Here is a 15,639-nt window from a genome sequence, read left to right on the forward strand (position 1 = left end):
ATTCAGCCAGTGGAAAAAAAAGAGTGGCTGGGAATGTAGTGTGGGAGCCAGGTGTCTGAGTGAGTAGTCAGAAGGAGCTCGAGAGGAGGAAGTACAAAATGAAGAGAAATTTGATTTCACTGTAACAAGCTCCAGAGGGCACAATGGCAGGGACTTGGAGGAGCAGTGAGGGTCAGAGTGATGAGAGAACGACAGTGGCCACTAAGAAGGCTGTGACACAGGCAGCTTGTTTAGAGGTTGGGGAGGAGTAGGGCGTGACTTTGTCACTTGCAGGGATTGAGACCAGGGAAGAGGCGCAGGGGCCTCCTTGAGTACAGTGGCTCTTCAGATCCTTACCTTGCAATCTCTAGTCTGCCTCCTTCACAGAGATGGCAGTGGGAGCTTCCAATTAGGTAGCTCCACAGCCACCACTTTTATGAGGGAAAACTATCTAGAACTGAAAGATTTATGGTATCTTCTGAATGAGAATGTTAAAGAATATACATATATCTTTGAACCCTGTGGTACTTTTACAGAAATAGACACGGCTGAGATAGAGAGAAGTAAAATCTGAAATGTTAAACATATCTTTTCTAGAGCACAATGCAGTGAAGATAGGGGGAAATAAGCAAAAGATAAAGACTTGAATCAAGACTTAATGTAATGAAATCCAAAAACATATAAAAACTGTTGAAGAAAACAAAATTTTTAGGATATTACATAATAGAAAAAAAGGATTCATGACATATATGTGCAACTTTTAAAATAAGGAAACAAGCATAAAAGAGGATGTCTTGGAACTTACAGGAGAAATAAACACACTGAAAAACAAAAAGACTATAGAACTAACAAAAAAATATTTAAATAAAATTTTGAGCTAACCTAAAAAGAAGATAGAACAAAATCAGAATGGCAAAGAAGGAACAAGAAGAGCTCGCAATAGAGAGGGGATAAGAGAAATTATTAGTACCTAATATGCAGAATTATTTGCCAGCAAAATAATTTAAAAGGGAACTATCCTCATAAATTTTAAGATACCCAGATTAATAGAACACCTAATAGAGACCTCAACAAGGATTTTGAACTAGATATAAAGAAACTTAAAGAATAAAATACCTGGACTAGGTGAATTTCAAGAATTTTGTCAGACTTTTAAAGAACATTAAATACCTGTGTTACACAAATTATTGTCAAAAGAGAAGATACTACCAAACTCAGTTTGAGACAAGTATGGTCTTTGAACTTAATTTCTCCTTTAATATATCTTCCTTCCCCACTCTTCTCATATCCCTTTTCCTTTCTGTTTGCACAACATCTTAAACTTGTATATCCGAAATAAGTGAGATGATTTCCTCCATCTTCCCTCTTCCTTCCTCCTTCTTTCCCATAGCATATTCCTTTTCCCTTCCCTTTCCATTTTTGTAAGGTCATCAGAACAGAACATGGAACTCCTCTATTTAATTAGACTCCTTTCATGACTATTTGATGATAGAAGTTCATACTCACTTATCTTTGTTGAGTCTTTTAGGATTGTTCATTCATATTTACCTCTTTTTGCTCCTACTCTGCTCTTCTCCTTTCATCAGGAATTACCTATAAGTCATCTTATTTCACTAAAAAAGTCCATTCTCTTCCCTCCCCCACCCCCATAATTATACTTAGTTTTGATGGGTAAATTGTTCTTGGCTGCCAGCCTAGCCCAGTCTTCTGGCATGTATTGCATGCTCTTCTTACCCCTTTGTAATAGTGATTATTAGATCTTGTGTGATTCTGGTTTGGGCTCCTTGGTACTTTAATTTTTTCTTCCTGGATACTTGCCATTTTCTCTGTGATTTAAAGGATCTGAATTTTGCCTATTATCTTCCTGGGAATTTTCATTTTAGGATTTCTTTCAGGAGGTAAGCAGTGAAATCTTTTCCACTTTGCCCTCTGGTTCAAAGCAGGCTAGATGCAGTTGTCTTTTAAAATTTCTTGGTGGCGCAGTAAATAGACCACCAGCCCTGGAGTCAGGAGGACCTGAGCTCAAATTCAGCCTCAGACACTTAACATTTAATAGCCCTGTGACCTTGGGCAAGTCACCTAACCCCAATTACCCTGCCTTCCCCCCTGCAAAAAAAAAAAAAAAAAGATTTCTTGACATGGCAATATGTAGGCTCTTTTTTTAATCTTGATGTTCCAATAGTCCAATGATTCTTAATGTTTTTTTCTCCACGATGTTTTCTAGGGCAGTTGTTTTTACTGGGAGATTCTTTACCTTTTTTTTTTTTTTTTAATCTTGATTTTTGTCATTTTTTGTTTTCTCATAGAATTGTTGGCGTATATTTGGTACATTCTAATTTTCAAGAAGTTTGTTAGTTGGACAAGATTTTGTACCTCTTGTGCCAAGCTATTAATTCACTTTCAATTCTTTCTTCCATAGTACTTATTTCATTTCCTCTGTTTTTCCTCTAGCACTCTTGTTTCTTTGTTTTTTTGTTTTTTTTTTTTAATTTTCAGCCCTATTTTTAAAAATTCTTATTTCATATCTTCCCAGAGTTCTGGCTGGATTTGTGCCCAAACCTGTGTTTTTTTGTTTTTGGTTTTTGGTTTTGAAATTGTGCTAGTAGATGTTTTGGCATCAGTCACTTTATGTCTTTAAGTGTCCCTGTCACCATAATAGCTCTCTATTGTGGAACCCTTTTGTTTTTTCATTCTTTTGACCTTTTTCTTGACTTTATACACCTCTGGGAGGAATATCCAAGCTGAGCGTTTGTGCTTTTAACTTGGGGTATTCACTTACGTTCCGAGACCTTAGAGACAGCTCAAGCTGGGGACCTGCAGTCTTGTGGTGCTTGAAAAGAGGTGTGATCCGGTGTAAAGTCTTTATCCTGCCTTCATGATCTGAGCTCTGCACCTGAGTACTTGGCTAGAAGTTTCAGTAGATTGGTGCTGTTTCAACATCTTTCAGCCAGCCTGGAATGCTCTGGAGGCTAGATCTGAGGTCAGAATCTCACAGCTACCACCATTTGCTTCTAAACTTGTTCCTCTCGCTGTTCGGAGCCCATGACCACCCCTCACTCTGTGCACAGATCCCCTCTTCATTCTGCCCTGGCTCTGTGACTCTATGTCTAAGCAGAGGGTAACAGAACTGCCAGAAGGTATTTCTACCTGCCCCCTGTTCAAACTAGAAGTACTTGGGCCTCTTTCTCTGGTGAACAACCTCAGTCCTCTTTTAGCTCTCACTTATTGAAGCAGCATGGCACACTCCTGACACCCCTTACCAAATTCCATTTTCAGTGTCCGTAGAGTCCTATTTTCCTTTGCCACCCTAGACTGGAAAAATGAATGATCACTGTGATTTTTACCTTGGGTTTCCCAGTCATGACTCTGTCTTTGGCATGTTCCACATCTGTATGGATGAGTTGTGGTGGAGGGGCGGAGCTGTACTGGTTCCTAGCATTCCACCATCTTCACTCCACAAATAGGCTTAATGATCTAAACCAGGGAGGGACTGGCAAAAAGAGAACTGTAGGCCAATGTCATTTCTGAACGTTAACTGAGAGATTTAAAATAAAATCCTGGCAAAACAAAACAATGTATCCAGACAGCTATTCAGGGTAGTCAAGTTGGATTTATCAGTGTTAGAAAAGCAGTAACATTTACATTTTTTAAAAATTCTGAACCACTGGCTTCCATCTGCAGGTGTAGAAGTAAAGAAGAACCCAACCAAGCATCTCCCTGGGACCTTATTAATATGATAAGAATGGATCCCAGATCAGGAGGCTTGCATGAGTTTACTAACTCTTGCCCATTTTAGCAAAAGTTTTTAAATTTAAAAAAAAAAAATTCTTACTTGAACTTTTTAATCCCTTCACTTAGAATAGTGCCAGGCACAAAATAGATTCTCGTTTAATGTGCCTTCAGCAGAATTGAATACAAAAGAAGGCCATCAATGAATGCTTCTGTGATGGCTTCAGCTCTAGAATGGAGAACAGTGCTTTGGATGCTAGCCATTCCATCTGTCTGAGAACCAGTTCTGAAAATCATTCCTATAATGTTCCTTAGGTGTTTATATTTGCAATTTTACAACTTTTGGGTGGAACCTATAATAATGTTCAGGTATTTTAAGGAAATATGGAAAAGTTTGAATGGTAATTTGATGTCAAATCATAGCCCCAAGTAAATTTTTAAAACTCTATACTTCGCTGTACTATGTTTATATCACAAAAATATGTCTGATTGATTAAATGATCGTTTTCACTCTTCAGGGGAAATTTGTCTGGAAGGTGGGTCTATTACTGTCAGACTTTATGTAAAAATGCATAGTTGTTTTCAACCATAGGCTTAAAACTATTCCAGATTTAATGGATTCTTTGAAATCTTAACAGAGCCGAGAAAAAGAGCTCATGGAATTTAGTAAAACAGTAAATGAAGCTCGATCTAAGATGGATGTCGCCCAATCTGAGCTTGATATCTACCTCAGTCACCATAAAACTGCAGTATCTCAATTAAGTGAGGCCAAAAAGGCTTTAACTACAGCTTCAGAGACTTTGAAAGAGAGGAAAGCTGCCATTAGAGATATTGAAATTAAATTGCCTCCTACTGAACAGGACCTAAGGGAGGTAAGTTTTGTTTTTCATAATTCACATTTAAGTGACTTTGGTTCTTTTAAATACTATGTGTTTTTTTCTCCAAAATTTTTTTCATTTATTTACTATTAATTTACAACATTCAGTTCCCAAGTTTTTGAGTTCCAAATTTTCTCTTCCCTCCGGCCCTTGGCAGCATGCAATCTAGTATAGATTCTACATATACCTTCACATTAAACATTCGTCAAATTGTGAAGGATTATAACCAATGGAATGAGTAATGAGAAAGAAGAAACAAAAGGAAATGAAAAAGAGAGAGCAAGTAGTTTGCTTCAATTTGTATTTAGACTCTGATTCTTTCTTTGGAGGTGGATAGTCTTTTTCATCATGAGTCAAGTTTTAAGTTCCAAATTCTATCCGTTCCTCCCTTTACCCCTCCCTGAGATGGTAAGCAATCAGACATAGGTTATACATGTGCCATCATGTAAAACATTTCCATGTTAGTCATTTTATACAAGAAGACTCCGGTGAAAATAGCATGTTTCAGTCTGTATTCATATAATACCAATTCCTTCTCTGGAAGCCGAAAATCTGCTTGATCATTAGTGCTTTGGGATTGTCTTGGGTTGTTGTATTGCTGAGAATAGCTGAGTCAGTCACAGTTCTTCATCAGACAGTATGGCTGTTACTGTGTACAGCATTCCCCTGGTTCTGTTCACTTCATTTGCATCAGTTCATGTGAGTCTTTGCAGGTTTTTCTGAAAAGTTGATATAAATTTTAAAGGCTTTGGTTTCAGCTTCATTTGTTGATTGTGAAATTAGCTGCTCCTATTTGGGTTCTTTAAATAGTAGGATTCACACATGGCCCCCTGCTTCTACATTATTACTACATATCATACAAAGATTCTTTTTTCCTTTGTGAATTTGTATTATTTTTTTCATTTTTATATTAATGCAGTAGTATATTTAGAAATTAGATTACAAAATAAATCTATCATTAAACATTCCATCATCCTCCTTAATGACAGTTGTGCCTCTGTTTAGTAGGCAATTCTGGGTTTCTTTTTGATTTCCATTTGTTCATTATTCATTTCATGTGTTCAAACTTTTTTGGTTTATTTTTTAGAAAGAAAATGAACTTCAAAAACTTACAAAAGAAGCAACAGATATTGACAATTCAGTTCGGGATCTTCTTCAGAAAGTTGAAGAAGCAAAAAGTTCCCTTGCAACAAACCACAGTCGAGGAAAAGTTCTTAATGCATTAATTCAGCAGAAAAAATCTGGCAAAATTCCAGGAATATATGGAAGATTGGTAATTTAAAGTGCTTGATAATTAGATTTTATGTCTATGAAACAGAACCTTTGAACTTTTTTGAGTCCAGTGGTGAGGAATAGTGTTTTAGAAGTATCTCACAAGTAGGCAACTATTTTCATGTCTTTTGAACATGGAAGCTAGTTTTAAAGTGTTCCTTTTAAAGATGTCAGGTGAAAAAAGACACACATGTCTCTTTAAAAGCATGTTTTCTGTCTATATTTAATGTCTCGTCAGCCCATTCTGGTGTTTTCCCCTTTGGTTTTTCTAGTTGAGTTGTCATCTATCCATATTGTAATTGATATCATACTATTTGATTTTGTCCATATTTGTTGAACATTTACAAAATATCACACATTAGACTTTTAACCATTTGCATAATCTGCTTATCAATTAATCAGCTGGTTGTATCATAAACTTTGTGTGCCTTAAAATGTCATGTCTCCTGGTAACCAGTTTGTATTGTTCTGTACTCATTTATAGATTTAGCATTAGGTGGGAAAGCATCATCTATGACAAGATCTAAATTAAAATCTCCATTTGGGAATTTACGAAAGCAAACTTTATGTTATGCTATTTTCTAGAAATCACTTTTGGAGGAAAATTTTATGAAAGGAAAATATTGATAAACACATTATGGTTCAAATTTTAGACTTATTAGAGACTTGAGTCTCTAAACCATTAAAATTTATATTGATAGAGTCTTTCAGTAATATTATCTGTGACTTAAAAATAAGGAAACATTTGTATAGTGCTTTAAAGTTGTGACATTCAAATGAGAACCTCGGTCGAGTTGGAGGTCTCTGCACACTGTGCTTTATCACCTTTATGCAGAGTGTACCGTGTTTGGAAAAAGGTGTCGCTTGGGGATGAAAACCATGGCCGGAGATTGGCCATTCCTGCTGAATGACTGCAGGGGTAGGATGGGAGGGGGCTGTGAGAATTCCACATCTTTTCCCTACATTACCCTCTGTCTTGTGATGTACATGTCTGAGCATGTGGAAGGGGTGTGGCCATGTCAGTGCCAGAAGCACATAAGCTCCTTTGGGTCAGGATTAATCATTTCCCTTTTTCGTACTTTACATAGTACTTTCTACATAGCGTATGTACTTAATGATTTGAAGTTCAAAGTAAGGTAGGAAAAGGGAAATACTTACTAAAAAGCAAAGCTGAAATTATTAAGCAACAGTTGTGATTTGCAGAGATTTGGCAGGAAAAATGTTCAAATTGTCTTTTCTTTTTGGTCATCTTATTTGAAGAAGAATCCATTAGAGAAACTATACTTTTAATTACTAGAGTGTACACTTGATTTTTGTAAATAATAACCTTTCATTATTAACAAGTGGAATATATTTACAAGAGGCAGCGTGGTTTAGGGGATAGAGATCTGAAGACCTGGGTTCAATTGCTTTCTGTGGTGCCATTATGGGCCAGTCCTCACACGTCTGAGTAGTAAGGGAGCTCTCCTCTAGAGGGCTACAGGTAATTGCTGATGATTGAGGTACCACAAGAAATGACACACATGTAAGCTTCAGCTGAGCTGTGTCAGTATCATAACTGGATGTCATTTTGCCCTCTCAGGGAGACTTGGGAGCCATTGATGAGAAATACGACATTGCCATTTCATCTTGTTGTGGCGCCCTGGACTACATTGTTGTTGACACCATTGATACAGCCCAAGTCTGTGTGAACTTCCTGAAGAAACAAAATATAGGAGTGGCAACATTTGTTGGGTTAGATAAGGTGAGTACTTGGAAGCATGAATGAAAATGAAATGCCACCTTTGTAAATTCAACAACCTTCCTTAGATGCAGACAAAAGAAGAGTAGTCTTATTTACTTTTAAAACTGCCCGACTGCTTACAATTTCAGTTTATATGTTTTTACAAATGGAATTCCTATATAGCCTTTTTTTCCAGTTTCCATCAGGAATTATTAAAGAAAGTACTGTCTTAAGACTTGAACAATGACTGTTTTGATTTATGAGTTCTCTTCTAACAATGTTTCTTAATTTTCCTTCATTTTAGATTAAAGTTTTAGAAAAAAATATGAACCCAATCCAAACTCCTGAAAACACACCTCGGTTGTTTGATTTAGTAAAAGTAAAAGATGAGAAGATTCGCCGAGCCTTTTACTTTGCTTTACATGATACTTTAGTGGCTAACAACTTGGACCAGGCAACAAGAGTGGCCTTTCAGAAAGATAAGAGATGGAGAGTTGTGACGTTACAGGGCCAAATCATAGAACAGTCAGGTAAAAAAAAATTCTGTCTTTCATAGATCCCCCAAAACAATTTTAAACATTTTGTATAAAACTGACTCTTCTCTTGTCCAGGTACCATGACTGGTGGTGGAACCAAGCAAATGAAAGGGAGAATGGGTTCTTCACTTGTCATTGAAGTCTCGGAAGAAGAGGTTGGTATCGATGAAGTTGTGCACCATGAATGCTGAAGTGGTGATGGGATTGAACATGCTGATAACAATCCTTCTCCACATTCTAAGCCCTGTATGGGTTTTTATTTGCGCTGCAGCACCGCCCTAGTGAGAAGAGTGATGTAGCCATCTACTTTATGAGCAAGAGTCACTTTTTGAAAGTCCCAGTGACAAGTGATCCTGGTCTTGCTTTAAAATCTCAAAGGAGGGATTTTAAGCTCATTGCCTTCGAGGCAGCCCTTTCAGCTTTGGGTTAGTTCAACAGTTGAGAAGTTTTTGCTTCTCTCTAGCTAACATCTGATCCTCTTAAAAGCTCCTTCATATTTCCCAGCACTCTCTTTTCTGTTCTCTGTTGATCAAAATCCTTCCTAAAATGCAGCGGCAAACTGCTGCCATTTTCTATTGAGGAAAGTGTACCATGGGAATGTAGAAGCTCCTCGGCCTTGGACGTGATCCTTCCCATAGGGCCACCTGGTGTGGCCTTCTTGAATGGCGTCACTCACTGTCTTGATGCACTGAGTTTGCAGCCTCCCAGCATCTCTGGGGAGATAGAAGCAGTTGTAGGAAAGGCAACTCTTCTCTGGCACTGTTTCTCTTTCACGTTGTATGGACTATCGTTCAGGCAGTGAGCACTTTTATAGTATATGAGTATAGGGGTGTGAAGTGTAAAAATAAAAGTGCCCAGGACTTTTTCAGGCAGAATGCTCTCTGGCCATGTCTCCTTCTCCTTGTGCCTAGGAAAGAAGTTGATTTTTTTTTTTAACTCATCAATGATTTTACCTTTTTTCTTTTTAAATTTTCTCTTAGCGGTTTTAGCTCAAGCTTCTAGCTTATAAAGATCTTTTTGAATTCAGGTGACTCTTTCACAGTACAGATGCATGTGCCCCCCAATAACTTAGTACCATCTGCACATTTGAGGAACATGCCCCCTACACTGCAGAAGGGTGTCCATACAAGATTTCCCAGGGCCTCCTGTCTAAGAGACATTGAACCCTATATATGTGGAAGGAAAAAGGGAGTCTCTCTCTCTCTCTCTCTCTCTCTCTCTCTCTCTCTCTCTCTCTCTCCCTCTCCCCCCCCCTCTCCCTCTCTCTCTCCCCTGCTGTCTTCCCTAATTATTTTGGGTGTCAACTCCCTTTTAGCCATTTTGTTTCCAGTCATAAGTTCATTCTCCCTTATAGACAAAACAGAAGCTAAGTAAGATTTGAGTTTTACCTTAATAATAATTTCATCTTGCCATTAAAGGGAATTTCAATAAATTAGGTCTTTCCTATTTTATCTCTCCCTGCTTCTCATCCCCAGCTGTATTCTAAATTATATGATTTTAAGGATCTCATTCTAAGCTTCCTGTAGATGTGTTTTCTCTCCATCTCCTTTTATTCTTTTGTGGGGGGGTAATGAATGCTTAGGCTGTCATGCAAATAGTCATGTGCTCCAAACCTAGTATTGTCCTAGCCACAGTGTCATACGCAGCTTGGGAATCCATCTTCTTGTTTTTAACCTTTTGTGTAATTTGATATTTACTTTCATTTTGTTAAATCAATTGCCTAGATCTAGACCCTGATTCTGAAATGATTGCTAAGCCTGTAACCAGTCACTGCCCATTTGGTTGGGTGAGATTTCATTTTAAAATACCATTCCATTTTGAATACATCCAACATTGTCATTTTATTTAAAGTCGGTATTCATGAGAAGGCTGCCTGTGAAGCTGCTAAATGCTTACAGAATTTGGTCTTTCATTTCTAGGCTCCATATCATATTTTCCAACATAGTTTTTGCCACATTCCCATACCCACCTGCAGATTGAAATTACCAAGAATTAAGATGCATATTCACAATAGTAGGAAAGCTCTTCTCTAGTACTTCAGAAGATCGGTTTCTCTGCTGTTTTCATCCTCTTGTGCAGATGTGATTGTTTTTATTATTGTCTTTTTTTCGACCCTTTTCATAGACACCACATGTCATGAAGTGGTGCTTCTTGGCTCTTAGCACAGAGTGAAATACACTTTGCCCATTCTTTGTTTGGCTCTTGGAGGAGAATTTTCCATTAAGCTACATCTCAGTAGTCTTCTGGTTTGCTTGATTTATAGTTTTTTAAAAAATTGTGTGTGGAAGGGGGTCATTGTTGTCAGATGGAGTGCCAGGAGTTAGACCAGGGGCTGTATAATACTGAAAACTCTTGACTGTGGAAGCCCACCAGCACAGCATGCACAAGACAGGAAAGGAGACCTTCATGCGAGGCAGCCACAGATTAGAGAATAAAGACAAATGGCTCTGGAAGGTCTGAAATAGAGCTGCTGATTTTCTTTACAGGTATCCCAAATGGAATCCAAATTGCAGAAGGACTCCCAAAAAGCTGCTGAAATCCAAGAACGCAAAGCACAGCTTGAAGAGACGGTAATTAAACTCCGTCACAACGTGCAAGACATGAAGAACACCCTGGAAAAGTTTACGGCGAGCATCCAGGTGCGTTCCTTTCAGTTAGTGTCTGCCATGGTGAACAGATGAATTCTCAGACAATGTTGTGTGTGTTCTTTGTGTCCCATTTAACCCTTGCCAGTAGCACAGCTGGCCTCTCCAGTGTGCAGAGTATTTCACATATTCATTGCCTATTTTTAAAACACAGTTTACAATTTGTATTTTACCTAATTAAGGTTAATTATTCCAATGTATCACCTGACTTCTCCTTTCATAGAGTCTGTCAGAACAAGAAGCGTACTTGGGTGTACAAGTCAAAGAGCTTGAAGCCAATGTCCGTGATACTGCCCCTGACAAAAAAAAGCAAAAATTGCTAGAAACAAATATAAGTATTTACAAGAAAGGTATGTTTTTAAAAAGTATTATGTATTCAAGTTTAGAATACTTTGAGATATAGGTTTTTTGTTTTGGTGGCAATGAGTGAGCAGAGCACACCATGCTGACGTTTCCTAATTGCCAGCCTTTTCATGAGCTTCGGTTGGTTCTGTTACTGGGTGTGTTGGGAGCCGCACCAGCTTGGAATCCCCCCAGAAACTGCTCCAACAGAAGTGTTTCCAAGAATGCCAGGTGACTTTCACACCACTGGGTGGTGTTGAAGTAGCTATTAAGGGAAAGAAACCACAAGTTGACTTTTTTTTTTTGGACGCAAAGCAATTGGCGTTAAGTAGCTTGCCCAAGGTCACATAACTAGTAAGTATGTCAAGTGTCTGAGGCTGGATTTTAACCCAGGTCCTCCTGACTTCAGGGCTGGTGCTCTGTTCACTGTGCCACCTAGCTGCCCCCATAAATTGATATTTTTTAAGATGTAAAGGGTTTGGAAAATAAAAGAAGGTATTGTCTTCAGAAATTGTATTTCTTTGGAATAAGTAAATTGGCAAGTATATTTTGGAGATGTACACGTATAACATTGTGCTAGGTGTTGAGGACTCTACAAAAGAAATAGGAGTTATCTCCCCTCGGGTCAGTCCCTTAAAGTTTAGTTGGTCAAAGACATAGATAAATCAGAATAATAGAATTGAGTAAATAAGTACCAAAATATGTGCAATAGAAAAGGTTACAAAGACTTGAGCATATCATGTTCCTTTGGGGATTATTTAGCTTTATAAAATGCTCTGAGAATTCTTCCTTGTGAGTCCTAAACCATTTTGCTTGGATTACTTTGAATGAAAATATTTGCCCTTTGAAATTTGCTTACAACTGTTAAATTTAACCTGGTTGGGTTTTTTTTTTTTAAACAACCATGGCAGAAGTTATGTTTTATGTGGAATCCTTCATTCATGTTGGTTGATACATTCATAATACAGAAAAGCTCAGTGTATTCTTCACTCAGAATCCCAGGCTCAGGCTCCTTTTTTTTCCCCCATTTCCTCCCCAGAGTATGAACACGTTGCTGAGAAAGCTGGCAAAGTTGAAGCCGATGTCAAAAGACTACACAGTCTAATTGTGGAGATCAATAATCACAAGCTTAAAGCCCAGCAGGACAAAGTTGACAAGATTAACCAACAGTTAGACGAATGTGCATCTGCCATCACAAAAGCCCAAGTGGCAGTAAAGACAGCAGACAGGTAAAGGGACCATCCCGTGACCAAGGTGGGGCTCAGAGACCATCCACCAGCCTGTGTCCAGGTGTTCACCAGTTCTCTTTACCTCCCTCTAACTCAATAGGACACTTGTGTCATACACCATCAATTCCAAAAGACCTCTGTCAAGCTTGTAGAGAAAAATGCTAGCAACTGGCATGCCAGGCCCTGGAACAAAAGCTCTTCAGGTGTCCTGGGATTTGTTCCAGAATTATTGTAGACTGGAGAAGTTGTAACTATCTCATGTTCCATAGAGATTGTCGGGACGAGATGCTAGCAGACAAAAGGAAAACAAGCGGAAATGTAAAAGGAAGGACTTTTTAACTTGACATAAATTAATTTTTAGTTAGATAAAATAGATCGACCAACACACTCTTACAGAATATGAGTTTTTAACTTTTGCAATGGTGGTTTTTAAAAGTGTTCCTAAATTTTTTATATGGTGTTCATATAATGTTCATGCAATTTTAAAGTACTGTTATTTGGGTGCTGATTGTATAACTTGCTTCATAACTGAACTTCCTTACTTCTGCCTTTCCTACAAACAGCCTATCTTTGGGTGTTTGCTCAGTGGCATCTCCTTCAGAGAAAAAACTCAGTTTTTGGTAACAATTTCAATGAATGATCTAAAGGAAAGAGGAAAAGGAGGTTGAAAATTGCTAAAATAAGGACTGAGATTTCACTTATCTATACTAGACCTGACCCCACCCACCCTCCCCCAGGCCTCAAATCAAACAGAATTAGCAAAAAAGGGATGATCCAGTTTTAACTTTTTCACTGTCTTAGTTGTAAAAATTGCTTTAGCAAAAAATATGTTCTCTTTTAATGCTGTTTGTTCAGCTGATAATAAGATTTTTATAGACAAGAATAATAAAGTAGCAGTAGAGCTAGTATTTGCAGTTAGGTCTTATTCCAGACCCCCAGTTTCTTTGCCCTGTATCACGCTGTCTCCCACATTGCCCCATTAGACCTTTCTTAGGGTCATTTAAGCAGAATTGTTTTGGTTGTACAGTTTACAGTGTTGAACAGCTGAGAAGACGCAGTGAGAAAAACCAGGAATCAGGGTGAAGAAGTTTTAGACCTGTGGAGTGTTGGGTCTGCATGCAGGTAGAACTGTCTCGTATTCTGGGGTAGCCTCAGAAATTCCAAGAGGGTCTGCTTTTCTCTCTACTTGAGCTTATATAACCAAAAAGGATGTACAGAGTACGTTTGTATTCTTGTCCTACATCCTGTGCGGTGACAGGGTGCTTAAGAAGGGTTTGGTAAATACACAAGGACCTCCTTGGAAAGCAATTAAATGAAAATGAAGGGTTTACCACAGACATGCATAATCACAAAGGACTATTTTATAATTGTTGCACCAGATGTTCCTCAGTGCACCTGTCAGAACAAATTGATGGATTGTGGGTATTGCGGCAGCCCTCCTGGAAACTTCTGGTGTTGTTTTTGCATTTAGAAATCTTAAAAAGGCACAAGATTCTGTCCTTCGAACAGAGAAAGAAATAAAAGACAATGAGAAGGAGATGGAAGACCTAGCCTGCGAGCTCAAAAACCTTGAAGAGAAGGCAACAGAAGTCATGAAGAATTCCAAAGAAGCCGGGGTCAGTTGAGTGCTCTCTTGGTGGTGGTTTGTTTCTCTAGGGGATGGAGAAGAATAATAAAGCCTTACTTTAAATTTAATCCAAAACCATTAAATGTTTGTGAAGAGAACTCAGCATATTACAGTTATTTAACAGATAATTGTTTTGTGCTTTTATCTTTTTTATTCTGAGTGGATAAAACATTATCTATTTACTTAGGAGTCCTTACCCGAGGTGCAGAAGGAGCATCACAGCCTGCTTCAGGAAATAAAAGCAATAAAAGAAAATGAACATGCCCTTCAAAACGACGCACTCAGTATTAAGTTAAAGCTTGAGCAGCTGGACAGTCACATTGCTGAACATCATTCCAAAGTGAAATACTGGCAAAAGGAGGTAAGGCTTTACCTCATGAATCTGGGGCAACAACTTACAGAGGAGATTTTTTTCTTCTATTGCTAGTCATGGTTATTGTTCTTATATTTTTACTCTACACAAATCTCAGGCTAGGTTGAACACTCAAGACTAAATGAGAGAAAGAAGGCCTATTTCCAACCAAATCATCAGACAGAACATTTGTAGTGAAAAGGTTGCAATTGTTGGCTGTCAATAAGTACTTTATAATTAAAACTGTGTTGAATATCATCACTCATAAATGCATTTTCATACTCTTCTTTTTTAAATAAGCCCCTTTTTTTAGCATCTTAAATTGATCATTTTCACTTTAAATTTTAATTGGTGACACATTGCAAAGGATCAATTATAATCGTTACACATGCATGTCCAGGTGGAGAGGGAGAGTCTTGATGGTACAGTGGGAAGAAGCAACATAGCCAAGCCCTTTTCCCCAAAACTCCTCTAGGCAGATCTGAAAAAGTCATCAGATCAAACGCTGATAATTAAATCTAGTAACAAGCCATAAGAAGTCACTTTTCCAGGGCAGGTTAGAATAGTATGTAGACACTGGTACTGGGGCCTGGCACAGAGCAAGGCAAGAAAAGATCCCAGATATCCCATGGCACCTCTGACATCTCCTGGCTCCAGATCTGTGGCTGATTGTGAAGAGGAGGCCCATGCCCAGGGTGGAATGCCATGGAAGGGAGCAGTGCCACCCGTGAGGCAAATATAGAAGCAAATATCAACCGTATAGCTCAGAAGATTGTCAGGGCCAGATTCTAGCCCAGCCTCAAGCCTGCAGAGGAATAACCAGGGCAGGATCCCAGAACAAAAGGGAACCTGAACTCTGCTGTGGCTGAGACCAAATGGGCATTGATCAGACTCGGCCCTGAATCTGAATGCTTTGGGAGCACTGAATATTTGTTGGTCCCTGGCCTTGAGTTCTCCCCAAGACCTTGAAATAACACAGCACACTCAGCCACACACACACACACACACACACACACATCAAATCTGAAGTCAAGGATGGAGACTTGGAGAATAGGGGACTTTTAAAAATAGAATTCCACCATACATAAATAACTACTGTGGTAATAAAAGACAAGCAAAACACATGTGTTTTATAAATTAAATGTGATAACTAGGGGTGGCTAGGTGGAGCAGTGAATAGAGCACCAGCCCTGGAGTCTGGAGGGCCTGAGTTCAAATCTCATCTCAGACACTTAACACACACAAACTAGCCATGTGACCTTGGGCAAGTCACTTAACCCCAATTGCCCTCCAAAAATAAAGGAAAAAAAATACGATCATTAGAGGA

At 38.5% G+C, this 15,639-nt stretch overlaps 1 protein-coding gene across 1 annotated transcript in view; it reads left to right on the forward strand.

Annotated features, from left to right (window-relative positions):
- SMC4 (structural maintenance of chromosomes 4) overlaps nt 1-15,639 on the forward strand; it is a 39,879-nt gene that overhangs the window by 18,438 nt on the left and 5,802 nt on the right. Inside the window, exons 10-19 of the mRNA XM_069083491.1 lie at nt 4,347-4,580; nt 5,674-5,859; nt 7,441-7,602; nt 7,886-8,111; nt 8,193-8,272; nt 10,604-10,756; nt 10,986-11,112; nt 12,144-12,333; nt 13,805-13,949; nt 14,148-14,321. Of these exons, the coding sequence (XP_068939592.1) occupies nt 4,347-4,580; nt 5,674-5,859; nt 7,441-7,602; nt 7,886-8,111; nt 8,193-8,272; nt 10,604-10,756; nt 10,986-11,112; nt 12,144-12,333; nt 13,805-13,949; nt 14,148-14,321 (1,677 nt within the window). The remainder of the gene's footprint in view (nt 1-4,346; nt 4,581-5,673; nt 5,860-7,440; nt 7,603-7,885; nt 8,112-8,192; nt 8,273-10,603; nt 10,757-10,985; nt 11,113-12,143; nt 12,334-13,804; nt 13,950-14,147; nt 14,322-15,639) is intronic.

The sequence above is a fragment of the Petaurus breviceps genome, unplaced genomic scaffold (genome assembly GCF_028583685.1).
Source record: "Petaurus breviceps papuanus isolate PSGF00001 unplaced genomic scaffold, PetGlider_PUasm1.0 173, whole genome shotgun sequence".
In the NCBI taxonomy this organism is placed as follows: domain Eukaryota; kingdom Metazoa; phylum Chordata; class Mammalia; order Diprotodontia; family Petauridae; genus Petaurus; species Petaurus breviceps.